Source organism: Heterodontus francisci, chromosome 26, assembly GCF_036365525.1.
Source record: "Heterodontus francisci isolate sHetFra1 chromosome 26, sHetFra1.hap1, whole genome shotgun sequence".
Taxonomy (NCBI): Eukaryota; Metazoa; Chordata; class Chondrichthyes; order Heterodontiformes; family Heterodontidae; genus Heterodontus; species Heterodontus francisci.
In genome coordinates this window covers 71,470,966-71,498,866 of record NC_090396.1, presented here as the reverse complement: position 1 = coordinate 71,498,866, position 27,901 = coordinate 71,470,966, and the positions used below count along the sequence as shown (strand labels likewise).

Genomic DNA, 27,901 nt, shown 5'->3' with positions numbered 1-27,901 from the left:
GGTTCTGTCTTCATAAAGGAGGACACAGATTACCTCCCAGAAATGTAGGTGAACATAGGGTCTAGTGAGCAGGAGGAACTGTATGAAATCAGTACTCGTAGGGAAATGGTGTTAGGAAAATTGATGGGATTGAAGGCCAATAAATCCCCAGGGCCTGATAATCGACATCCCAGAGTACTTAAGGAAGTGGCCTTAGAAGTAGTAGATGCATTGCTGATCATTTTTAAAAATTCTATAGACTGTGAAACCGTTCCAATGGATTGGAGGGTAGCTAATGTAACCCCACTATTTTAAAAAAAAAAGAGGTAGAGAGAAAACGGAATTATAGACCGGTTAGCCTGACATCAGTAGTGGGGAAAATGCTAGAGTCCATTATAAAAGATGTAATAGCAGATCACTTGGGAAAACAATGGCAGGATTGGGCAAAGAAAACATGGATTTACGAAAGGGAAATCATGCTTGACAAATCTACTGGAATTTTTTGAGGATGTAACTAGTAGAATAGATGAGGGAGAACCAGTGGATGTGGTGTATTTGGATTTTCAGAAGGCTTTCGATAAGGCCCCACATAAGAGATTAGCATGCAAAATTAAAGTACATGGGATTGGGGATAAGGTGGATAGAGAACTGGTTGGCAGACAAGAAACAGAGTATGAATAAACGGGTCTTTTTCCGAGTGGCAGGCAGTGACTAGTGGGGTACTACAGGGATCAGTGCTAGGACCCCAGCTATTCACAATATATATTAATGATCTATATGAGGGAATTAGATGTAATATATCCACGTTTGCAGATGACACAAAGATGGGTGCGAGTGTGAGGAGGATGCAGAGAAGCTCCACTATGATTTGGACAGGTTGAGTGAGTGGGCAAATACATGGCAGATGCAATATAATAAGGATAAATGTGAGGTTATCCACTTTGGTGGCAAAAACAGAAAGGCAGCTTATTATCTGAACGGTGATTGATTGGGAAAGGGGGAGGTGCAGCGAGAGCTGGGTGTCCTTGTGCACCAGTCGCTGAAAGTATGCATGCAGGTGCAGCAGGCAGTTAAGAAGGCAACTGGTGGTACTTCACACCCATGCTCCTGTAAGGACTCCATTCCATTCTCCCAGTTTCTCCGTCTCCGCATCTGCTCTGATGATGCTACCTTCCATGACAGCGCTTCTGATGTGTCTTCCTTTTTCCTCAACTGAGGATTCCTCCCATTGTGGTTGACAGGGCCCTGAACCGTGTCCGGCCCATTTCCTGCACCTCTACCTTCACCCCTTCCCCTCCTTCCCAGAACTGCGACAGGGTTCCCCTTGTCCTCGCTTTCCACCCCATCAGCCTCCATATCCAAATGATCATTTGCCGCCATTTCTGCCACCTCCAGCGTAATGCCATTACCAAACGCATCTTCCCCTTCCTTCCCCTGTCAGTATTCCGAAGGGATCTTTGCCTCCGAGTTACCCTGGTCCACTCTTCCATTACCCCCGCCACCTCGTTCCCTTCCCGCGGCACCTTCCCCTGCGGTCGCAGGAGGTGTAATACCTGCCCATTTACCTCCTCTCTCCTCAATCCCAGGCCCCAAATACTCCTTTCAGGTGAAGCAGCGATTTACTTATACTTTCAATGTAGTATACTGTATTCGCTGCTGATAATGTGGTCTCCTCTACATTGGGGAGACCAAATGCAGACTGGGTGACTGCTTTGCGGAACATCTCCACTCAGTCCGAAAACATGACCCCCGAGCTTCCGGTTGCTTGCCATTTCAACACACCCCCCTCCCTCTCATGCTCACATCTCTGTCCTGGGATTGCTGCAGTGTTCCAATGAACATCGACGCAAGCTTGAGGAACAGCATCTCATTTACTGATTAGGCACACTACAGCCTGCCAGACTGAACATTGAGTTCAATAATTTCAGAGCATGACGGACCCCCCCATTTTACTTTTATTTTTAGTTATTCTTTTTTATGTTTGTTTGTTTTATTTTATTTAATCTTAGTTTGTTCACTTTGCTTACCCACTTTTTTTTTCATGTTTGTACTTGCAGCTGTTCAATTTTCAGTCCATTAACACCCATCTGTACTAATGCTTTGTCTTTCAACACACCATTAACATATTGTTTGCATTTGCTCCATGACCACCTGGTCAGCTATTCTGTGACCTTGTCCTATCTGCAGCTTCTCCTTTGTTATCTCTTTCCCCACCCCCGCTTTACTTGCTTATAACCTTTCACATTTCTGATATTTGCCAGTTCTGAAGAAGGGTCACTGACCTGAAATGTTAACTCTGCTTCTCTCTCCACAGATGCTGCCAGACCTGCTGAGTATTTCCAGCATTTCTTGTTTATATTTCGGATTTCCAGTATCCGCAGTATTTTGCTTTTATTTTAAGGCAAATGATATGTTGGTCTTCATAGCGAGAGGATTCGAGTACAGGAGCAAGGATGTCTTGCTGCAATTATACAGGGCCTTGGTGAGACCACATCTGAAGTATTGTGTGCAGTGTTGGTCGTCTTATCTGAGGAAGGATGTTCTTGCTATGGAGGGAGTGCAGCGAAGATTCACCAGACTGATTCCTGGGATGGCAGGACTGACGTATGAAGAGAGATTGGGTCGATTAGGCTTGTATTCGCTAGAGTTTAGAAGAATGAGGGGGGAATCTCATAGAAACCGACAAAATTCTAGCAGGACTGGACAGACTAGATGCAGAAAGGATGTTTCCGATGGCAGGGGAGTCCACGACCAGGGGTCATAGTCTAAGGGTAAGGGCTAAGCCATTTAGGACTGATATGAGGAGGGATTTCTTCATCCAGAGAACGGTGAACCTGTGGAATTCTCTACCACAGAAAGCAGTTGAGGCCAAATCATTAAATATATTCAAAAAAGAGTGAGATATAGTTCTTGGGGCTAAAGGGATACAGGGAGAAATCGGGAACAGGTTACTAAGTTTGGATGATCAGCTGTGATTGTATTGAATGGGAGTGCAGGCTTGAAGGGCCGAATGGTCCACTCCTATTTTTCTCTTGCTATGTTTCTATGTCTTCTTCTTTGGCCTCCTTATCTCGAGAGACAATGGGTAAGCGCCTGGAGGTGGTCAGTGGTGTGTGGAGCAGCGCCTGGAGTGGCTATAAAGGCCAATTCTAGAGTAACAGGCTCTTCCACAGGTGCTGCAGAAAAATTTGTTTGTCAGGGCTGTTACACAGTTGGCTCTCCCCTTGCGTTTTGTCTTTTTTCCTGCCAACAGCTAAGTCTCTTCGACTTGCCACACTTTAGCCCCGCCTTTATGGCTGCCCGCCAGCTCTGGCGATCGCTGGCAACTGACTCCCACGACTTGTGATCAATGTCACAGGACTTCATGTCGTGTTTGCAGACGTCTTTAAAGCGGAGACATGGACGGCCGGTGGGTCTGATACCAGTGGCGAGCTTGCTCTACAATGTGTCCTTGGGGATCCTGCCATCTTCCATGCGGCTCACATGGCCAAGCCATCTCAAGCGGCGCTGACTCAGTAGTGTGTATAAGCTGGGGATGTTGGCTGCCTCGAGGACTTCTGTGTTGGAGATACGGTCCTGCCACCTGATGCCAAGTATTCTCCGGAGGCGGCGAAGGTGGAATGAATTGAGACGTCGCTCTTGGCTGACATACGTTGTCCAGGCCTATGTTTCAATGTAATGTCACATTTTTGTACCTTCTCGTTTCTTAGCCTGTATTGTAAAGAAGCTCCTATGGTCCAACCATCTTTCTGAAATAGTTGTTTTGTATTTAACTATAAATATTCAAGTTGTACGTCTATTCATATTTTGAAAGCTGTGGGGTTGCAACTAAGGCTACCCGACCCGACCAAACCTGACTACATGTGTCAGGTTCAGGTCGCGTTGGGTATTTAAAAAAAATTAAAAGATTCAGGGCCGGGGCTGGGTTCGGGTTGGCCGTTGTCGAGTCGGGCCTGGGTCGGGTTTTAATTTTATACCCGAGCCAGGCTTTACACCTCAGACCAACACCTCCTCCCCACACCATGTGCCCAGATGCAGATACTGGCCACGCCCCATATCCCAGGCCACGCCCCATGCTGGACCCTTACCTCTCAACATTCTTTCCCATGGATTTGGCTGCGCAGCAGCAGCTGCTTCCCCGTCTCCGTATGGAAATGGCACTGCAGGTACTGTCAGTGTATCACACCCGGGGTGTCAGTAATGGGGAGCAGGTCCATGGACTGTCAGGGCTGCTCCCGATCTCAATGTTTCTCAGAGCCGGGGCAGGGTGGGGTGGGGGTCGTCAGTAATGGGGAGCGGGACCATGAGCTAAAGCCTGGCTACCCGACCAAAGCCGACGACGTGTCGGGTTCGGGCCTCGTCTGCATCCTGCGTTCAGCATTCTGGTTTGGTCAGTTCGGGCATTTAAACAAATTAAAGGACTCGGGGCCCAGGTCGGGTTCGGGTTGGCTGATGATGTGTCGGACCCGGGTTGGGTTTTAATTTTATACCCGAACCAGGCTTTAATTGCAACATTTCTTCGCACCACATACAAATGCAGTTGCAGTCAGCATCAAGAGACGGGTCTGCCATGTTTAGAAGAATTCAGTGCACTTTCTGCTTGAGACTTAAAAGACCAAAATTTGAACACAATGTTAAGCCAGAAATAGTCAAAAGTTAAATAGAAATGTAATAGTAACTTTCTGATATATATGTGAAGTAATTCATTGGCAGTAAAGCATTTTGGGATGTCTTGAGGGTGTGACAAGTAATACAATATAAAAAAAATCTTTCTGCCACTGTCTTTGGCTTGTGCATTCTTTCCCTCCAAACAAGGTGTAAATTCCAATTGTTGTTCATTCAGTGCTGATGGGCTGGAGCCTGAAATATTAACCATTTCTTCCATCCATAGATGCTAACTGACCTGTGTATTTCCAGCATTTTCTATTTTTATTTCAGACTTTGTGTTGGCAGTTTCTTTTTATTTGGAGGTGGCAGTTTTCGGATGTTAAACCGAAGCTCTGTCTGCCCTCTCAGGTGGACATTAAAGTTCCCACGGCACTATTTTGAAGAACAGGGAGTTGCCCCTGGTGACCTAGCCAATATTTGTCCCTCAACCAACATCACAAAAACAGATTATCTGGTCATCACATTGCTTTTGTGGGAGCTTGCTATGAACAAATTGGCTGCTGTGTTTCTTACATTACAACAGTGACTACTCTCTTCATTGGCTGTCAAGTGCTTTGGGACGTCCTGTAGTTGTGAAAGGTGCTATAAAAATGTAAGTCTTTCTTTCCAAGTGGCACTGTGTAAACTGGCAGAATATAAGCTGAGTGGTGAATTTAACTGTTAGAGGGAATTTCGCCAAGATTTAGTAGACTGGTTAATTTTTGTTACCAGCATCTGATGCTAAATGGACATTTTTTTTTATTGCTACAGGAAAACCTTTAAGGTGAATGATATGCTGGCCAAAGTAGAGAAGATGAGGGGAGAGCAGGAATCTCCCAGGTAAGTTGGTTTCATAATGGGTGAAAATATTGTACATTTTAATATGTGGCATTGCTTGACCCTTAATACTTTCAGTGGATACTTCCAGCACATTTAGTCTCCAGTCTTTTTGGGTTGTACAGTGTTTTCCACTATCTATCTGCAAAGATTGTAATCAGGAATAGTGTTGGGGAGGGAAGGGCAGGAGGGAAAGAGAGCAGAGAAATTGTCTGTCTGAGAAGGAACCATTCCAATCTTGATTTGCCAGATCTGCTAAATGTGCTTAATTGGCTGGCAAACCTAGATATGTCAGTTAATTAACAACTGGTGAGAACTGTGTATAGGCTAGACCTCTTGAGAATTGGAATATTTTTCTTTGATACACTGTTTGCAATAAGAGTCTATCTTTTCTCTGAATTCCCCATATATAATCTGTAATCAATTGCCAACTGTTATATGTCTTAAATATTTCAAATTGTGGGCCTTGAACACCTCTGACCCATTATTTGAGTGCTAAATTTTTTTAATGCTAGCCATTACACTTTGTGACTTTTTTTGTTGCTTCGTAATTGGGAACTACAGAGTATAATCAAATTATGAATTACCCCCATTAATAGAAAATGCCTCTGGGATTTTTAAAAAAAAAAGTTTGATGACTTAGATTTCTGCTGCCAAATCTTCTAATTTCATTGCCATATTATTCAGGAGTGTGAAGCATTTATTTCACAGAGGTGATTGTACTTTTTAAAAGCAGAAAATCAATAATTAAAAATTTTATTTGTCTCTAGTAATTAGTGATTAGTTTCAATGGGCCACAAGGCTAATTGAGCATTCTCCCCCCTTGTTGCTGATAGTTTGGAAAAGATAAATGCATGACTGCTGATTCTGAGGTTGTGCAATAATGGATCAGCGATGGAAATTATGTTGCCAAATGGCAATAAGCAGAAAAATAGACATTTTGATGTGGGGGGAGGATCCTGAGTAATCTCTCCAAACAAAATTGAACATGTCCATGCTACACAAGGACAGGTTTGGGCACGATGCCCTCCATCGAGTCATAACGGCACAGAAAGAGACTATTTGGCCCATCTAGTCCATGCCGACTCTCTGCAGATCTCATTCATAGCCTGCTGTGCTTTTTGTCAAAGCTTGTGTATGAATAATAGTCACTTGGGAAAGGTACCAGAGATCAGCTGATGCCTGTGGAACTATACCCAAATGATGAATTAATGCTTTCAAGTGAGTAGAGAAAGTTAGTCGTAGAAACATTAAATGAAATTCTCTGTCGGTCGCTTGCCCGCTCCGCCTCGCTGTCACCCGCTCCACCTCTTTTGATTGTGATGTATGAATTGGATAGATAAAGAGTATTAAACTCGTGATTCTAATTGAGCAACACGTTAAGGACTGAAGTTTTATATTGCTCTGGAATTTATCTAGAGTTCTAGTTAAACAATTAAGACTTGTAAGTGTATTGGTTATAATTGGTTTTGTAGAGTGGGAGCAGAGCCTGGCAATGTCAAGTTAGAATTGCAAAGTCAACTGTTATGGTGCTAATACAAAGGTTAATTGCCTTACAGGATGGATTTCACTGACTGGGTGTGTGTTATGTAATGGGTTGCTGTTTGTGTACAAATATTCTTGAGCTGCAAGGGAATTAACTTTTAAAAAAATTTTTTCTCCAGTTTGACAGCTCATCTGCAACTTACATTTACTGGTTTCTTCCATAAAAACGGTATGTATGTTAGTTATACTGTTGGGTGCAGGGATGTTGCTATGAAGTGGTATTGTTCAAAGTAATAATGGATTATACTCCCTCACAATTCCACCTTCTGGGCTTTTGTATAATGTGTCTTCACCAGTAAATCATGTATTGTGAAAGCAGTAGTAGGGTGCCGAATGAGACATGGTTCGTATTAGGAGCCAAGATTATTTTTGTGTCAATGTTTTTATTTTAAAATTCATGTTTATCTAGCTTCAGTATATGACAAATGAGAATATGGTGTGTAGCTGTATATGTGTCCCACTCATGACATTAAGCAGAACATACCCACTATTAGTGTCATCTGGTTAGCTGACTGGCGGATGTGAATCTCTTCATCCCCTTATGATGGGCAACCTTCGAGCATGGACTTGTGACCTGGCTGAGATTCAGATTTTAATTACTGAGCTTGTACTGTCTGGAAGTAGCTTTTCTACATTGCTATTTTCTCCTCACTTTCTAACCAGACTACCAAGTTTTCTGTGAATTTAGAATCATAGAATGGCTGCAGCACAGAAGGAGGCCATCGGGCCCTCAACAGCTCTCTGCAAGAGCAACTCATTTGGTCCCGGTCCTTTGCCTTTTCCTGTAGCCCCGCAGTTTTTTTCCTCTTCGGGTAATTATCCAGTTTTCATGAAGGCCTTGATTGAATCTGTCTCCATCACACAGTCAGGCAGTGCATTCCAGATCCTCACCACTTGTGTTTTAAAAAAAAAATAGTTTTTCCTCATGTTCCCGTTGCTTTTGCCCATTACCATAAATCAGTGTCCTTTTAGTTCTTGATCTTTCAGCCATTGGGAACAGTTTCTCCCTATCTACTCTGCCCACACTCCTCATGATTCTGAACACCTCTCTCAAATCTCCTCTTAATCTTTGCTCCAAGGAGACCAGACCCAGCTTCTCCAGCCTATCCACATAACTGAAGTTCCTCATCCCTGGAACCCTGCACCCTCTCTAATGCCTTAACATCTTTCTGAAAGTGTGGGGCCCAGAACTAGACGCAATACTCCAGTTGAAACTGAACCAATGTTTATTTTTACAAGTGTATTGTAATTTCCTTGTTTTTGTACTCTATGCTCCTATTTCTAAAGCCTAAGATGCTGTATGCTTTATTAACTGGTTTCTCAACCTGCCTTGCAACCTTCAATGATTTGTACACATATACCCACAGGTTCCTCCTGCACTCCTTTAGAATTGTACTCTTTAATTTATATTGGCACTTGTCTGCCCATTCCAGCAGCCTATGGCCTCTTGAAATTTATCACTATCCTCACAGTTCACAGTACTTGCAAGTTTTGTGTCAACTGCAGATATATATATCTAATATATCTATAAAATATTTATATATAAAATGTGTATAATTTTTTCTTTAAAAAAAACTTTCAATTTGCCAGCGTTCATGTATTCCTTCGGGAAGTAGATAAGCAATTCCTTTTAATTAAAAGACAGATTAATTTGTTTCTTCTAGCCGTTTGTTGGTTAAGGGAGTGAGTAGCTGAGCCATGCAGAGTACGAGGGTCCTAGGTCTGTGCTGAGTTACTTCAGCTACGTCCTCAGTAGTATTGGTCTTGGTGCTCCTGGATTAGAAAGGTTGCAGTTCTTTATCACCATCCCGTGACTTATGATAGTGAACATTGTATGAGGGTGAGAGGAGAGTCAGGCTCGCTATGCCATTGAATATGCTGCCATTTGCACATGGATCAAGGCCACTTGACAGGTGGCCATATCTTAGAAAGTAGTCGACATCTGCAGAAAATGAAGGGTGATAATGGGCAAAGGAATAATGGGGTCAAAACATTTGAGTGGAATGGATAATAAAGTCAACAACTGAAGGGAAATGTTAGTTAGCCAAAGGTGGCTTCCTGTTGGCATTTAATATTGAAAGGATAATTTCCTTTCCCATGAGGTCTGTGAACAAATGCGTTATGTATGTGGGTTGGGGGATTGGTTAGTATTCCTTCTTCTGATAACTGCCTACTACCTCTGCGGAATGTATAGATTTAGGGTGAGGACAGAATTGGGCTTTTTTGTGATAAGTTTTTGGATTCATTTACCATTTTTTTACTTAGTTATTTTTACCTTCTGTGCTTCAGCCCTTACTCTTGTAGAGTGTATTCACTTGCCATGATATCTATGTAGGATAACGGACATGAAAGTAAAAATTTTAAAAGTGCTTGGAAAAACAAACGGCTCAGTATTTGTAGAGAGAGAAGACGGGTTATGACATTTTTGGGTGTGCAGCCACTCAGAACAAAGAACAAAAGATGGATAACTAATGGATAAACCATTGGATGTGAAAATCTTAACAGTGAGATGATGCAGAGATATAAAAAGGAAAAAACAATGTGGAGTGGGGAAATGAAAAGCTAAGAGGTTCACATTTCTTTAAAAAATGAGAAAATAAGGATTTCCAGCATCAGTAGTTTTTCAATTCTCTTAACAAAACCTTTTTTCTCTTAATTACTTCTGCCTGCCTCCATCCCATCACACTGCAGCATTATCTAGTCATTAAGACATGAAGTTACCTTTTTATTTGACATTCATTTCACATTTTAAGCCTAGTAAATAGACAAATGAATAATAGCTGAAATATATTTAGTCATTATGTAGATAGATCCCCATATAATGGTGTACAACTCTAGTTGACAATTTTTTCCATCTTGTCCTTTCTGCCTACTATAGAACATAGCAACGGGAAGAGGCCATTTAGCCCTTCAAGCCTGTTGGGTCATTCAGTAAGATCATGGCTGATCTGTGACCTAATTCCATATACCTGCCTTAACCTGATATTCCTTGGTTAACAAGCTATCAATCTCAATTTTAAAATTAACATTGGGTCTAGCATCAATTGTTTGTGGAAAAGAGTTTCAAACTTCTACCACCCTTTTGTACATAGAAGTGATTACCTAATTTTGCTCCTAACTTCGCGTTTGGCTTTAATTTTTAGACTATGCCTCCTAGCCCTAGGCTCCCCAACTAGTTTATTCCTATCTGTTCCCTTTTAATATCTCAAACTTCAAATCATCCCATTACTTTGTAAATTCCAGGAAATATAACAGTAGCTTGTGTATGTAATCTCATAGTAATGCTGGCATCATTCTAGTAAATCTAAGCTGCATTTCTTCAAGCCAACATAGCCTTCCTGATGTGTGGTGCCTAGAACTGCTCACAGTACTGAATGTGTGATCAAATCAGTGCTGCTGAAGCATCACTTCTACCCCCTTGTATTCTAGTCCTCTAGATATAAAGGCCAGCATTGCATGAGTCTTTTTGATTATCTCTATACCTGTTCATGGTATTTTAATGGTCTATGTAATAGTGGTGGGTGTCTGGAATTCACTGCCCAGATTGGTGGTGGAAGCAGAAACCCTCAACTCATTTAAAAGGGACCTGGTCCTGCACCTGAAGTGCTGTAACCTGCAAGGCTACGGACCAGCTGCAGGAAGGTGGGATTAGATTGGGAGGATAGTTTTTTTCAGCCGACGCAGACACGATGGGCTGAATGGCCTCTTTCTGTGCCATAATTTTTCTATGGTTGTATGTACTTGGACCTCCACTATTTGTAGCTTTTCACCATTTAGAAAGTACCCTGTTCCATCCTTTTTAGGTGAATGTTTAATTTATCTATTCTCTTCAGAGATTGTATTAATTTTCTCTGAAGACTGCAGATCAAATTCATGGATTGTAAAAAAAATAAGTCCCTCCAAAGCAATTACCAGCCAAACAGAATTTTGAATTACTGTTTAAATTCCAAAGGCTGTCAATTGGGCACCTATTTGAACAAATTACAATTTAGGATTCTGGTGATCTAAATATAATGAGGAAGCTGCCCGATGACCAACTGAGCAATCGTTAATGGCTTTGTACCGAGTTAAGCCAGACGTGATTTTTGTAAATGAAGGAGCTGATACCAGGCAAAAATGAGCCATACTTGCCACATCACTTCCCTTCCTCTTTATCCCCAACCCCCTCGCAATCGCTAGTTGAATTCCAGTTCCATTGATGTGAGGCTCCTGCAGACCAATACTGCAATAATTCTTGAGGCAATAGTGTGTCAACATTCTTGTTTCGAGAAGCATGGAAATGTTGGATGACTGTGTTTCTTTGCAGGGTGGCACTCCATCACAATAGATGCACATTTTTGTTAAGTTTCCAGTAAACATGCATAGCCATTCTGATCACAAATCCAGTGAATCCAGACGTGCAGGAGCTGGTGGAGTGTCTTGAGAGCTAAGGAACTTGACGAGAACATTTAAGAAATGTTAATCAGACTGTCGTGGATAAGTTTAGTTGTAACTTTAAGTTTAAGGTTCTTTTTAATTGTTGACCTATCTTTCTCATGTAACAGTAGCTTGTGACTTTAATAACTGGTGCTTGCTCCCCATGGTCATTTAACTGGCTTAGAGCAGTGATGTATTGTGATCTATGAAAACTCAAATAATCATAATCTAGTACAGGCTCTGTAAACAACATCTTTCTGCCTTATGAAAATACTTCAGGCATTGGTGGGCCAGGTTGGCTTCACCTTCTGATGTCTGTTAAGTTAATTGTGTGACTGTATTGCTACAGTTGGGAAGCGGTTAACCCACTGAATGTACCTGTTTCTTTGTGGTGGGCTGGGCCCTTTGCCTGATGACATAATCCATTTGTCTGATCAGCTGTCTGTTTTCCTGTGCCCATATGGTGAGCTGACCTTACTAATTTACTGATAGTTACACTCTACCTCACCCAATTGGCATTATTCAGATGTGAGACTGGATAGAGTGCTGCCAGTCCATTTAAACACATGAACACCTTAACTAAACCTAAGCTTTCCCTGCATATGCATTAAGTTCCAGCAGGAGCTTAACTAGATATTTTTACAGGTACTGAGGCATATTGTAATGCCCCTACTGTCACTGTCTGAATTAAGTTAATTAAGCACAGGCCTGCAATTGTACTCTAGATCCTTCCTGATCTGTCAGGTTCAACTATTCATTGGGAAAATACTTGATAAATTGTTTTAATAGAAATTAGTTCTTGGTAGCATTAATAAATGTGGCCTCCGTTTCCTTGCTTCTGATGTGTATGTTTTCTTTTTCATTCTCTCCGCTCCCAGTAAAGCTATTCTTCGTTTCTCTTGGTTTAACTCCATTGCAGCAATCACGAAAGTCTGGAAATGTAATCTGAAGTATAGTTAAGCACACTCCAAACCTTTCCTGAAGAGTTCAGGATGTCATATGTTTTTGTAGTTCAGGGACAGTAGTGCTCTCCATTTGGCACTGAGTAGTCAGCATATCTTCTCCTTCTTTGGCCTCCTTGTCTCGAGAGACAATGGGTAAGCGCTTAGAGGTGGTCAGTGGTTTGTGAAGCAGTGCCTGGAGTGGCTATAAAGGCCAATTCTAGAGTGACAGACTCTTCCACAGGTGCTGCAGATAAAATTGGCTGTCGGGGCTGTTGCACAGTTGGTTCTCCCCTTGCGCTTCTGTCTTTTTTCCTGTCAACTGCTAAGTCTCTTCGACTCGCCACACTTTAGCCCCGCCTTTATGATTGCCTGCCAGCTCTGGCGATCGCTGGCATCTGACTCCCACGACTTGTGATCGATGTTACAGGACTTCATGTCGTGTTTGCAGACGTCTTTAAAGCGGAGACATGGATGGCCGGTGGGTCTGATACCAGTGGCGAGCTCGCTGTACAATATGTCCTTGGGGATCCTGCCATCTTCCATGCGGCTCACATGGCCAAGCCATTTCAAGCGCCGCTGGCTCAGTAGTGTGTACAAGCTGGGGATGTTGGCCACCTCAAGGACTTCTGTGTTGGAGATACGGCCCTGCCACCTGATGCCAAGGATTCTCTGGAGGCAGCGAAGATGGAATGAATTGAGACGTCGCTCTTGGCTGACATACGTTGTCCAGGCCTCGCTGCCATAGAGCAAGGTACTGAGGACACAGGCTTGATACACTCGGACTTTTGTGTTCCGTCTCAGTGCGCCATTTTCCCACACTCTCTTGGCCAGTCTGGACATAGCAGTGGAAGCCTTTCCCATGCGCTTGTTGATTTCTGCATCGAGAGACAGGTTACTGGTGATAGTTGAGCCTAGGTAGGTGAACTCTTGAACCACTTCCAGAGCGTGGTCACCGATTTTGATGGATGGGGCATTTCTGACGTCCTGTCCCATGATCGTTTTCTTGAGGCTGATGGTTAGGCCAGATTCGTTGCAAGCAGCCCTAATCCTGTCGATGAGTCTCTGCAGACACTCTTCAGTGTGAGATGTTAATGCAGCATCATCAGCCAAGAGGAGTTTCCTGATGAGCATTTTCCGTCTTCGCTCTTAGATGAGCAAGTCAGCATATCACAGCCTCAAATAGTATGTTTTTGGCCTCTCAGATCACAGCATCTTTTGAATAAAGGGATGTGGAAGGAGCCTGCTACTGTGCCAATATTCTTCAGTTCAGCTAGGAGATGCAAGCGGGTTGTGACCTTGGTGACTTGCCCTGATTTCTCCTTTTTTTTTGTGGAGAAGTGCCAGTCTTCCACTTGGTACCCTTTGGCTTGGCAGAGATATTAAGAATTTGCTGTGGAATGGCAGATGTAACCATGTCCTGATCTGTGGTATGACATGAAGCATTAATGTAGTCATTGAACTTAACTGGTATGTTTGTTTTATTTGAATAGTCTAAACTGTAATTCAGTCATTTTCCTTGTAGGTAATTCTTAAGAGGCGACTTGATTGAAACCTACAAGATTCTGAGGGATCTCGACAGGGTGGATTTGGAAATGATGTTTTCTCTTGTGGGAGGATCTAGAACTCGGGGTCATTGTTTAAAAATAAGGGGTCACCCATTTAAGACTGAGGAGGAATTTTTTCTCTGAGGGTCGTGAGTCTTTGGAATTCTCTTCCTCAAAAGGCAGTGGAAGCAGAGTCCTTGAATATTTTTAAAGCAGAGGTAGATAGATTCTTGATGAGCAAGGGGGTGAAAGATTATTGGGGCTCGGTAGGAATGTTGAGGTTAAAATCAGATTAGCCATGATCTTGTTGAATGGCGGAGCAGGCGCGAGGGGCCAAGTGGCCTACTCCTGCTCCTAATTCATATGCAAATAGGACCGTATTTAGATGAAATTTATATTTCAGTTTTTGGTTCATATAGTATTTTAATGAATTGGAACTTAAATTGTTTCGCTGTTTGTGACTCTATGTATTTCCCCCAACCAGAAAAGCCATCTCAAAACTCAGAGAACGAACAAAACTCTGTATCCCTGGAGGTGCTACTTGTTAAAGTCTGTCACAAAAAACGTAAGGTAGAGTATACAGATCTTTAATTATCCTAACCTGCAGTGTCACCTGGGAAGCTTCTGTTAAATTGTTAATTCCTGAAAGTGCAGTATTGGTTAGTGAAAACTGTTGCGCGCTGCTTTGCCAACTTTAATCTTCAATAACCCTAGTGGAGGTACATTGCGATTCTGTTCATTTACTTGAGAATGAATATCATAGCATGTAATGTTTTGCTTGATTTGACTTTCTGGCAGGTCAGGGTGAAAGTTTCCTCTGGGGGTTAAATAGGTTGGGTAAAGTCCATAATAGATTGGATTGTACCAGGATAGATTTGATGACCTAAGTGGCCTCTCTGTTAGCACTTTTCTATCTGGCAACCGTTTCCACTGATTAAGATCTTGTTCAGCTGACAACCTATTTTAAATTTGAACAGCCCACATTGCAGCTAAGCTTGTGAGTTAGTAAATGAAACCTTTGCAGTGTTTACATATAGCATGTTAGAAAAGGTCTCTCTCTTTCACAGTCTGTCTGTTCCCAATTTCCTCCCCTAAGCTTAGGCAAAGTTGGTTTAATAAAAGTGGCGTTAATAGTTTAAGGACATTTTTTTCCATTGAACTGACTTGAGATAATTTTGTTTAGCTACAGCTTGATTGCTTTCTCCTGTTTAAATTGAACCATTTGTTCATCCTAATCACAAAGCCATTGCACCAATATTATTTTACTTTTTGCCCACTCTGTTTCATTTGCACACAGACGGTTACTGGGATATAGCTCCATGGATGCCAGTATCCCTCTGGCACTTGTTCAAGTGCTTATTTATGTATGAACTTAGAACAAGAACATAAATAGGAGCAGGAGTAGGCCATTCAGCCCTTTGAGCTCCCTCCACCATTCAATGAGATCATGGCTGATCTTCAACACCATTTTCCTGCACTATCCTCATAACCCTTGATGTTTTTAATATGTAGAAATTTATCGATCTCAGTCTTGAACATACTCAACGACTGAGCCTCCACAGCCTCTGGGGCAGAGAATTCCAAAGATTCACCACCCTCTGAGTGAAGAAATTCCTCCTCATCTCAGTCCTAAATGGCCTGCCCCTTATTCTGAGTCTGTGTCCCTTTGTTCTGGACACACCAGCGAGGTGAATCTTCCTCCTTGCATCAACCCTGTAAGAATTTTTAATGTTTGAATGAGATCACCTCTCATTCTTCTAAACTCCAGAGAATAAAGGCCCAGTCTATTTAATCTTTCCTCATAGGACAATCCTATATCTTTCCTTCGGTAAGGAGACCAAAACTACGCACAATACTCCAGGTGTGGTCTCACCAAGGCTTCATCTAATTGTAGTAAGGTATCTTTACTCGCACACTCAAATCCTCTTGCAATGAAGGCCAGCATACCATTTGCGGCCTTAATTCCTTGCTGTACCTGCATGGTAGCTTTCAGTGATTCATGAACAAGGACACCCAGGCCCCTTTGAAATTCAGCACTTCCCAGCCTCTCTCCATTTAAGAAATAATCTATTGCTGTTTTTCCTACCAAACTGCATAACCTCAAGGGTAATAATCTCTGGATTATTACCTGAGCCATGTGCCAATTGGCAGAGGGCACATAAGATTAGTGAAATGAATACGTGGCTCAAAGACTGGTGTGGGACAAGTGGGTTTCTGTTCGTGGGGCACTGGGGAAAGTGGGGGCTATACAGTTGGGATGGTCTGCAACTGAACCGTGCTGGGACCAGTGTTCTAGCAAACCGTATAAAGGAGAGGGCTTCAAACCAAACAAGGGGGGCGGGATGAGGGCTCAAGCCTGGTTAGATGTAGCAAACCAAGGGGTAGAGTCAAGGCAGGAGAGCAGAATAGTAATGTGGGGAATTAAGGTCAGAGAATGGCCTGAAGGGGCTGAGAAAAAAAACCTAAGAACACACCTACAGGCAAGACTAGATGTTGCAAAGATAACAAAAAGACAAAACTAAAGGCTCGGTATCTGAATGCACGTAGCATTCATCATCAAGTAGACAAACTGCACGTTGAAGTAAATAAATATGATCTGATGGCCATTGCGGAGACGTGGCTGCAGGATGACTGGGATTGAGTCCTGAATATTGAGGGTTATGTCACATTCTCAAAGAATTGGAAGCTAGGTAAAGGTGGAACGGTAGCACTGTTATTCAAGGATGGCATTAGTGCAATAATTAGGGATGACCTTGGTTCAGGAGATCAGGATGTAGATTCGGTTTGGATGGAGATGAGGAATAGTAGGGGAAAGAAGTCACTAGTGGGAGTGGTCCACAGGCTCCCTAACAGTAACCAAATGTAGGACGAAGTATGCAAGAACAAATATTGGGTGTTTTCGATAAAGGGATGGCAGCAATCATGGGTGATTTTAATTTACATATAAACTGGAAAAATCAGATTTGCAATAGTAGCCTGGATGAGGAGTTCAAAGAATGCTTTCGAGGTCGTTTCTTAGAAGGAGTTCTGGAACCAACCAGAGAGCAAGTTATATTAGACATGGTATTGTGTAATGTGACAGGATTTATTAATGACCTCGGAGCAAAGGCACCTCTAGGTAGCAGCAACCACAATATGATTGAATTTCACATCCACTTTGAAAGAGAGAGGAGTGGGTCTAGGACTAGTATTTTAAACTTCAATAAGGGCAACTATGTGGGCATGAAAGCTGAGCTAGCTGAAGTGAACTGTGTTTCTAAGCTTGGAGAGAAATCAATAAAGAAGCAGTGGCAGACATTTCAGAATACTCAGGATAAGTATATTCCTACTATAAAGAAAAATTCTAAGGAAGGACCCACCATCCATGGTTAACTAAACAAGTTAAAGAGAGCATCAAACTTAAGGAAAAGGCATGTAATTGCGTAAAGATGAGTGGCAGTTCAGATGTTTGTTCAGAATATAAAAAACGGCAGAGAATGACTAAAAGGTTGATCAGGAGAAAAAGTATGAGAGGTAGCTAGCTAGAAAGGTAAAAACAGATAGCAAGAGTTTCTACCGTTATTTAAAAAGGAAAAGAGTAAGTACAGTGAGCGTTGGTCCTCTCGAAAGTGAGAATGGGGAGTTAATAGATAATAAGGAAATGATGGATGAAATGAACAAATATTTTGCTTCGGTCTTCACTATAGAGGATATAAAAAACATTCCCGTAATAGCTACAAATCAGGAGGTGGAAGGAAGAGAGGTACTTGGTGAAATTACAATCACCAGGGAAGCGGTACTGAACAAACTGATGGAACTGTGGGCTGACAAGTCCCCGGATCCTGATGGGCTTCATCCTACGGTCTTAAAAGAGGTGACTAATGAGGTAGTAAAGGCACAGGTGTTAAATTTTCAAAATTTGCTAGATTCTGGAAAGGTTCCATCAGACTGGAAAGTAGCAAATATAACCCCTGTATTCAAGAAGTGTGGGGGGGGGGCGGAGAGGCGGTAAAGGGAGAGGGGAGAGACATCTGTCATGGACAAGGTGTTAGAATCGATCATAAGGAGGCTATAGCTAGGCACTTAGAAAAACTCAAGATAATTGGGAATAGTCAGCATGGTTTTGTGAAAGGGAAATCATGTTTAACCAATTTATTAGAGTATTTTGAAGGAGTAACATGCGCTGTGGATAAAGGGGAGCCTGTTGATGTGCTGTACTTGGATTTTCAGAAGGCATTTGACAAGTTGCCACATAAAAGGTTATTGTGCAGTGTAGGGGGTAACATTAGCATGGATATTGACTGGCTGGCAGAAAACAGAGTACGCTTAAATGGGTCCTTTTCTGATGTGAAGAGTGGGGTCCCGCAGGGGTCTGTGCTGGGACCTCCACTTTTTACAATTTATATCGATAACTTAGATGAGGGGAGTGATGGCATGGTAGCTAAATTTGCAGATGACACAGAGGTAGGAAGGTCTGTTGTGAAGAGGACATAAGGAGGTTGCAGACTGATCGAAATAGGTTGAGTGAGTGGGCAAAAATCTGGCAGATGGAGTGTAATGTGATGTATAATCCAAATGTATAATGGGAAAATGTGAAGTTCACTTTGCCAGGAAGATTAAAAAAGCAGAGTATTAATTAAACGGGGAACAAGTGCAGAATTCTGAGGTGCAGAGGGATCTCGGTGTTCTAGTGCATGAGTCACAAAAAGTTAGTATGCAGGTACAGCAAGTAATAAAGAAGGCTAACTGAATGCTAACCTTTATGAGAGGAATTGAAAATAAAAGAATGTTATGCTTCAGTTATACATGGCATTGGTGAGACCACTGTGTGCAGTTTTGGTCTCCTTATTTAAGGAAGGCTGTAAATGTGTTGGAGGCGGTTCAGAGGAGGTTTACTAGATTGATACCTGGAATGAGCGGGTTGTCTTATGAGGAAAGGTTGGACAGACTGGGCTTGTTTTCACGGGAGTTTAGAAAAGTGAGGGGAGACTTGATTGAAATATGTAAGATCCTGAATGGTCTTGACAAGGTGATTGTGGAAAGGATGTTTCCTTTTATGGGTGAATCCAGAACTAGGGGGCACTGTTTTAAAATTAGGGGTCACCCTTTTAGGACAGAGATGAGGAGAAATTTTTTCTGAGGGTTGTCGACTTTGGAACACTGGCTCAGAAGGTGGTGGAGGAGGGGTCATTGAATATTTCTAAGGCGGAGGTAGATAGATGCTTGTTGGGCAAGGGAATCAAAGGTTATCGGGGGTAGATGGGAGTGTGGAATTCGAGACACAAACCGATCAGCCATGATCATCTTGGGTGGCGGAGCAGGCTAGAGGGGAGGAATGGTTCCTTGTTCCTATGTATTTCTCCACATTGTATTCCGTCTGCCAAATTTTTGTCCACTCGCTTAGCCCCTCCAAGTCCCTTTTGAAGCGTCTTTGCATCCTCTTCACAACTCGCACTTAATAGTTTTGTCATCTGCACACTTGGAAATATTGCATTTAATCCCCACATCCAATTCATTGATGTAGATTGTGAATAACTGGGGCCTAAGCACTGATCTTTGCTGTACCCTGCTAGTCATAGTCTGCCAATCCGAAAATGACCCATTTATTCCTACTGTTTTCTGTCCATGAACCAGTCAGTTAACCACCCAGTTGGGGTCTAGTTTATTTTAAAAAGAGTGCTTCAGGGACAGATCTGAAGTCTCAGTAAGCCTCCCTATGGTTTTGTCCTTGGTAACAGTGTGTTTAGCATCAGATAGTTGAGAGTTTGGTTGATTCTCCTTGAATAGTAATGTAGTAAAAAAAGACTTGTTAAAATTGTTGATCTAATATGCAGTTTCATAAAGCAAGACATGATGCAGTTTTTCCTTCCTGGCGCCTGTATACCTTTATTTTCTTTTCAGATACTTTACTAACATGTTCACTTTTTTTTCCAAGGATGTTAGTTGCCCTATCAAGCAAGTGCCTACAGGTAAAAAGCAGGTGCCTTTGAACCCAGACAACAGCCAATCCAAACCAGGCAATTGTCCTTCCCTCGCAGTCCCTAGCAACGAGTTTGAGCCTAGCAACAGCCATATGGTAAAATCCTATTCATTGCTGTTCAGAGTGACCCGTCCAGGCAGGAGGGAAGTGAATGGACTGACTAATGGGGAGATTAATGAAAATATCGGTAAGTTTGGTTCATCATGAGGTTGGGGTGGGATATTCCAGCTGAAACTCTACTAAATAATTATCATAGAGCTTTGTAAAGTTTGAAATCTGAAGTCTTTACTGATGCATATAGAACTAAAAGAAAATGAGTATAAAATGTTGACAGTGTTTAGAAATTTTAATGTCTTTAAATTGAAATTTTAAGGTTTCTGTCTGTACTAAATTACATCATTCTGCTTATACATTTAGAATTAGAATTAGAACATTACAGCGCAGTACAGGCCCTTCGACCCTCGATGTTGCGCCGACCTGTGAAACCATCTGACCTACACTATTCCATTTTCATCCATATGTCTATCCAATGACCACTTAAATGCCCTTAAAGTTGGCGAGTCTACTACTGTTGCAGGCGGGGCGTTCCACGCCCTTACTACTCTCTGAGTAAAGAAACTACCTCTGACATCTGTCCTATATCTAGCACCCCTCAACTTAAAGCTATGTCCCCTCGTGTTTGCCATCACCATCCGAGGAAAAAGGCTCTCACTATCCACCCTGTCCAGCCCTCTGATTATCTTATATGTCTCTATTAAGTCACCTCTTCTCCTCCTTCTCTCTAACGAAAACAACCTCAAGTCTCTCAGCCTTTCCTCGTAAGACCTTCCCTCCATACCAGGCAACATCCTAGTAAATCTCCTCTGCACCCTTTCCAAAGCTTCCACATCCTTCCTATAATGCGGTGACCAGAACTGCACGCAATACTCCAGGTGCGGTCTCACCAGAGTTTTGTACAGCTGCAGCATGACCTTGTGGCTCAGAAACTCGATCCCCCTACTAATAAAAGCTAACACACCATATGCCTTCTTAACAGCCCTATCAACCTGGGTAGCAACCTTCAGGGATTTATGTACCTGGACACCAAGATCTCTCTGTTCATCTACACTACCAAGAATCTTCCCATTAGCCCAGTACTCTGCATTCCTGTTACTCCTTCCAAAGTGAATCACCTCACACTTTTCCGCATTAAACTCCATTTGCTATCTCTCCGCCTCAGCTCTGCAGCCTACAACATCCTTCGGCACTATCCACAACTCCACCGACCTTCGTGTCATCCGCAAATTTACTAACCCACCCTTCTACACCCTCTTCCAGGTCAATTATAAAAATGACAAACAGCAGTGGCCCCAAAACAGATCCTTGCGGTACACCACTAGTAACTAAACTCCAGGATGAACATTTGCCATCAACCACCACCCTCTGTCTTCTTTCAGCTAGCCAATTTCAAAATCACCTTCAACCCCATACTTCCGTATTTTCTGCAATAGCCTACCGTGGGGAACCTTATCAAACGCCTTACTGAAATCCATGTACACCACATCCACTGCTTTACCCTCATCCACCTGTTTGGTCACCTTCTCGAAAAACTCAATAAGGTTTGTGAGGCACGACCTACCCGTCACAAAACCGTGCTGACTATCGCTAATGAACTTATTCTTTTCAAGATGATTATAAATCCTGTCTCTTATAACCTTTTCCAACATTTTACCCACAACCGAAGTAAGGCTCACAGGTCTATAATTACCAGGGCTGTCTCTACTCCCCTTCTTGAACAAGGGGACGACATTTGCTATCCTCCAGTCTTCCGGCACTATTCCTGTCGACAATGACGACATAAAAATCAAGGACAAAGGCTCTGCAATCTCCTCCCTGGCTTCCCAGAGAATCCTAGGATAAATCCCATCTGGCCCAGGGGACTTATCTATTTTCACACTTTCCAAAATTGCTAACACCACCTCCTTGTGAACCTCAATCCCATCTAGCCTAGTAGTCTGAATCTCAGTATTCTCCTCGACAACATTTTCTTTCTCTACTGTAAATACTGACAAAAAATATTCATTTAACGCTTCCCCTATCTCCTCTGATTCCACACACAACTTCCCACTACTATCCTTAATTGGCCCTAGTCTAACTCTAGTCATTTTTTTATTCCTGATATACCTATAGAAAGCCTTAGGGTTTTCCTTGATCCTATCCGCCAATGATTTCTCGTGTCACTCACCATAAACTGGTGCATTCTCCATGGTAATGCCTCTACCAATCAGAGTCCACTTGCCAACCAATCAGCGCACTCTTCTCATACAGTGTAAAGTTGTTGCTTTCCTTTACATTGGTATTCTTGTGATTTGTCCTGATGAGTGCAAGATGGCATGTCTCTATTTTCAGCAATACTCTTCGGAACCAGTTATAAACTAGTTCTTGTTGAGGTGCAAGTGTGGCACAAAGAACCATTAACAAAAGGTAGCTCCTGGAAAATGGGATGTCAAATATGTTTTGAGTTAAATGGGTTTAAATTTGCAGCCAGCATTGTGGTGTAATGCAGTCAGTTTCCATACAGTTGAATATAGTTGTGCACGTGCTTAGAAGCTAATGTATCTGTGTGCTGCTGGTAACCTGATCTTACTGCAGAATGATAACTAACATCACCAGTCCTGATATCTGTAGTTCTTTTTTTTTTAGAAGTAACAGATGAGCTGCCTAGTAGGCGAAAGCGCAATTCGTCACACAAAGATGATGGGGAGAAAACCTTCGTAGCTCAGATGACTGTCTTTGATAAGAATAGGTAAGAACACTGCCAAGTTTTCAGTATGGTTTACTGGTGAGAGGTGTATTTGTGTATGTATACATTGTTTTCTTCTACATCAATAAAGGATAATTTCTGTTCCAAAGTGGTGGTCTGGCTTGGCAAGTAAGGTTTGTGCAGAAATACAAAACATCGCTGAATTTGCCAATCTGCACAGGGGTGATGGTTGAACCCTGAGCCAGGGAGAGGGAAGTCGACCAGGTTTTCTGGTCTGTGGGAATGTGCGCGTTGCTCCTGGATGAACACTGGATCAGCCTCAGCTGTGCTTGCATGTCGAAGTAGTGACCTCTGTCAGTTTGTAGTTTATTATTCAGGAGTGCTGCAGAGTAGTCAGGGTAGGATTTGTCTTCAATCTGCAAATGATTTCCTGGTCTTTGATGTCCTGTTAGAGTAGTTAATCAGAGGGGCACTTGCTCTTGGGTTGCCAGATTGTTCGGCTGCCGATTGCCAAGGTTGAGGGCTGGGGGCTTCCTGGCAGTGACAAATTTTGTGGAGGAGATTGCCCCGTATATTGCCTCGCAAAACAATGACTTAGTAAAAGTGAGAGAGTCAGAGGCAGACAAGGTGGTGGGGAGGTGGAGAAGTTTTAATTGGTTAAAAGGTCCGTGACTAGGGAGCATAGATCTAAAGTGATTGGTAGAAAGATTAGAGGGGAGATGAGGAACAATTTTTTCACTGATGTTGGTGGGGGTCTGGAACACTCACCCTAAAAGGGTAGTAGAGACAGAAACCCTCAACTCGTTTAAAAGGAGTCTGGGTATGCACCTCAAGTGCCGTAACCTGCAGGGCTACGGACCAAATGCTGGAAGGTGGGAGTAGGCTGGCTGGCTTGTTTCTCGGCTGGCACAGACACGATGGGCCAAGTGGTCTCTTTCTGTGCCGTAAACTTTCTATGATTCTGTAATCTTTAATTTTTTAAATTGTTAATAATGCTCATGTTAATAATAGAAAAAAATGTGCATTTATCGTGATATATCACATTTACAAGTTTGTTTTTATTCATTCATGGGATGTGGGCATCTTTGGCTAGGACAGCATTTATTGCCCATCCCTAATTGCCCTTGAGAAGGTGGTTGTGAGCTGCCTTTTGAACTGCTGCAGTCCATTGGGGGTTGGTACACCTACAGTGCTGTTAATTTATTTTATTTTTATTTAGAGATACAGCACTGAAACAGGCCCTTCGGCCCACCGAGTCTGTGCCGACCAACAACCACCCATTTATACTAACCCTACAGTAATCCCATATTCCCTATCACCTCCCTACACTAGGGGCAATTTACAACGGCCAATTTACCTATCACCTGCAAGTCTTTTGGATGTGGGAGGAAACCGGAGCACCCGGCGAAAACCCACGCAGACACAAGGAGAACTTGCAAACTCCGCACAGGCAGTACCCAGAATCGAACCGGGGTCCCTGGAGCTGTGAGGCTGCGGTGCTAACCACTGCGCCACTGTGCAATTTGATACCACTGAGTGGCTTGCTAGGCCATTTCAGAGGGCAGTTAAGAGTCAACCACATTGCTGTGGGTCTGAAGTCTTATGTAGGCCAGACCAGGTAAGAACAGTAGATTTCCTTCCCTAAAAGACATTAGTGAACCAGATGGGTTTCTACGACAATCGGCCATGGTTTCATGGCCATCATTAGAGTAGATTTTTAATTACAGATTTATTCATTGAACACAAATTCCACCTTCTGCCGTGGTACATAATTCTAATATAGCAGGCTGTTCCCAGTGAATGCAAATTCAGTTTAGGTTTCACATGTTTAAACAAAAGCATCTCCCTTGAAGTTCTATTGAAATGCGGGATTCTCAATTGGAGAGAAGGTAGCTCTAAAGTTTGGTAATTGCAAGTCTGCTCTTTTTGATGCCTTTTATGATTTTTCAAAAATGTTTGTCATTACTCAGGCATTTTTTTTTGCCAAAATCATTTTTTTAAGTTACTAATCTATTGACAACAAGGACAGACTATGTCTGACTGTGCAGTGCAAAGGGAACAAAGAATAGCTACAGGGAGGGAAATTTTCCACCTGTTTACGCAGTTGTCCCTCCATTGGGTATGAAACTGATTAGATGGTCTCCAGATCTCCCTATGCAGTATTGGGTATTTAGAGCATCCCAATCAACAGAAATTCTGCATTCTTAACCCCCACCCTGCCCACAATCAATGCATTTACTTGGTGTGATTATCGAATTGTTCATGGTGTGAGCATGCATCAGTAGAGAACTGAGTTTGATTTGAGCATGGGTCCTCTACATTAGAGCACTGTATTTTTAAGTGAGTTTTAAAATCCAATTTGTTGGAAGTTGGAGTTTTCCATCTTGACCCATGTCTCTGGAACGCTGCTCACTAATCACTGTCAGGTAACCAGGTTTTGTGCAGGCAGTTGGTGGTATCTGAATCTAATATAAGAACATAAATAGGAACAGGAGTAGACCATCCCTCGAACCTGCTCTGTCATGGCTGATCTACCTCAGCTCGACTTTCCTGCCCCCTCCCCGTATCTTTGACTCCCTGAGAGATCAAAAATCTCTTGATTTCAGTCTTGTATATACACAACGATGGAGCATCTGCTACCCTCTGGCGTAGAGAATTCCGAAGATTCACAACCCCCGAGTGAAGAAATTTCTACTCATCTCCGTCCTAAATGATCGACCCCTTATCCTGAGGCTGCACCACTCTATCCTAGCTTCCCAGCCAGGGGAAACAACCTGTCTGTGGCTACCCTGTCAAAGCCTCTACAGAATCTTTCAATGAGATCACCTCTCATTCTTCTGAACATCACCCAGTGAGTGAAGGCCCAATTTACTCAGCCCCTCATCATACGACAGCCCTTTCATTCCAGGAACAATCTAGTGAACCTCTGCTGTACTGCCTCCAATGCAAGTATATACTTAGATATGGAGACCAAAATTGTGCACAGTACTCCAGGTGTGGTCTCGCCAAAGCCCTATACAATTATAACAAGACTTCCTTATTCTTGTATTCCAATCCCCTTGAAATAAAGGCCAGCATGCCATTTGCTTTTGTAATTGCTTGCTGTACCTGCATGCTAACCTTGTGCTCCTTCTGTGAGTACATTCAAGTTTCTCTGAACATCAACATTTAAAAGATTCACGCCTTCTACAAGAAAAAAATCTGCTTTTCTATTCTTGCTACCAAAATGAATAACCTCGCGCATTACACTCCATCTACCACCTTGTTTCCCACTCACTTAATCCGTCTATATCTCTTTGCAGCCTCTGGTCCTTCTAACAACTTGCATTCCCACCCCCCTAGTTTTGTTTTGTTAGCAAAGTCTAGATGCATTACTCTTTGTCTCATTGTCCAAGTCATTAATCATCACCATTGTGTTCATCCACTGTAGGATGTGGTCCTCCTCAGGGATTTCTGTTGTATTCTAATGCACTGGCAAGGTATATTGTCAATAGAGGTTTTCTGTTGGGGTTGCCTCACCCTCAGTGCTGCACTGTGGAGTGTCGGCCTTGATTTTTGTTCTCAAGCCTTGGAGTGGGGCTTGCCTGAGTCACATGGCTCTGGGTTCAAGAGTGCTACCAACTGCACCACTCTTTCCTTAAGTCATTTAATTCATATTGTTAATAGCTGAGGCCCCAGCACTGATCCTTGCGGCACTCCACTAGTCAGCCTGCCAACTTGAAAATGTCCGTTTATCCCTATTCTCTGCTTCCTATCCGATAAACAATCCTCCATCCATGGTAATATATTATCTCCAACTCCATGCGCCCTTATCTTGCGTATTAACCTTTTGTTTGGCACCTTATCGAATGCAGTGTTGATTTACAGGCGGTTGCAGCTCCTTGATGGGGAGTATGAAGTAGCCATGCAGGAAATGGATGAATGCCCTGTCAGCAAGAAAAGAGCAACATGGGAAACCATTCTGGATGGGAAGGTGTGTATTTACCCCCCAGTCATTTCACCTCAGTATGTTGCAGTGCTGAATTGGTGTTTTCCAGGTGCATTGAAACACTTTGCTGTGACCAACCGATGGCTTTTGACTGTTAAATTTTCAATTTAACACTGGCATTTCATATCAGCTGCTTGTTACAGAAACTGTTTGGCTTTTTTTCATTTCCATTGTTGGCACACTAACTCGCAACACCAGTTTTACACCCAGGCGGCAAGTTGAAAATCTACCCCCTGGTTTCTGTTCTGATATCTGTGACTCTGCCAGTCACTATTTTGAAATTTAGCAACAGTGATCGTGTCAAAAGTATGGGTTTGCTCTAATTCATGTCTTGCTTTATATTTTACAGCGGTTACCTCCTTTTGAAACCTTTTCTCAGGGTCCTACACTCCAGTTCACCCTTAGATGGACGGGAGATGCAGCGGATAGATCCACAGCTCCAGTTGCTAAGCCTCTTGCAACTCGCAATACAGATACCACAGCTGCAGAGACCAAGCTCAACTCGGTGAAACCAGCACAGACCCTCGGTGAGAACCACCAACAAACATAAGGCACACTGCGAAATGTACTGCTTTTCGGTCTGTAAGGCCCCCATTTTCGATCCTGTCCGTCAGCTGTAATTAGCCATTGGGTTACAGATCGAACATGGTCTGACTCAAATGGTCATAGTCATATGGCACAGAAACGGGCCCATCGTGTCCGTGCCGGTCATCAAGCACCTATCTATTCTAATCCCATTTTCCAGCACTTGGACCATAGCCTTGTATGCTATGGCGTTTTAAGTACTTATCTAAATACTTATTAAATTTTGTGAGGGTTCCTGGACCTCAAGACCTCTAAACCTCCTGCACCTTACCTTATATCTATGCCCCCTGGTTATTGACACCTCTGCTAAGGGAAAAAGTTTCTTCCTATCTACCCTATCAATGCCCCTCATAATTTTGTATACCTCAATCATGTCTCCCCTCAGCCTTCACCACTCTAAGGAAAACAACCCTAGCCTTTTCAGTCTCTCTTCATAGCGGAAGTGCTCCAGCCCAGGCAACATCCTGGTGAATCTCCTCTGCACCCTCTCCAGTGCAATCGCATCCTTCCTATAGTGTGGTGCCCAGAACTGTACACAGTAACTCGCGTTTGATACAGTTCCATCATAAACTCCCTGCTCTTACATTTTGTGTCTTGGCTAATAAAGGCAATTATCCCAAATGCCTTCCTAACCACCTTATCTACCTGTGCTGCTGCCTTCAGTGATCTATGGACAAGTACACCAAGATCCCTCTGACCCTCCGTACTTCCTCG

At 42.8% G+C, this 27,901-nt stretch overlaps 1 protein-coding gene across 3 annotated transcripts in view; it reads left to right on the top strand.

The window, feature by feature from the left end:
• The window catches only part of suz12b (SUZ12 polycomb repressive complex 2 subunit b), a 95,909-nt gene that overhangs the window by 50,657 nt on the left and 17,351 nt on the right, over nucleotides 1-27,901 (top strand). For all 3 annotated transcript variants that reach the window (XM_068058552.1, XM_068058555.1, XM_068058554.1), the window contains 7 exons: nucleotides 5,398-5,466; nucleotides 7,128-7,177; nucleotides 14,397-14,482; nucleotides 19,827-20,058; nucleotides 22,554-22,656; nucleotides 26,482-26,587; nucleotides 26,952-27,129. In XM_068058552.1, the coding sequence (XP_067914653.1) occupies nucleotides 5,398-5,466; nucleotides 7,128-7,177; nucleotides 14,397-14,482; nucleotides 19,827-20,058; nucleotides 22,554-22,656; nucleotides 26,482-26,587; nucleotides 26,952-27,129 (824 nt within the window). The remainder of the gene's footprint in view (nucleotides 1-5,397; nucleotides 5,467-7,127; nucleotides 7,178-14,396; nucleotides 14,483-19,826; nucleotides 20,059-22,553; nucleotides 22,657-26,481; nucleotides 26,588-26,951; nucleotides 27,130-27,901) is intronic.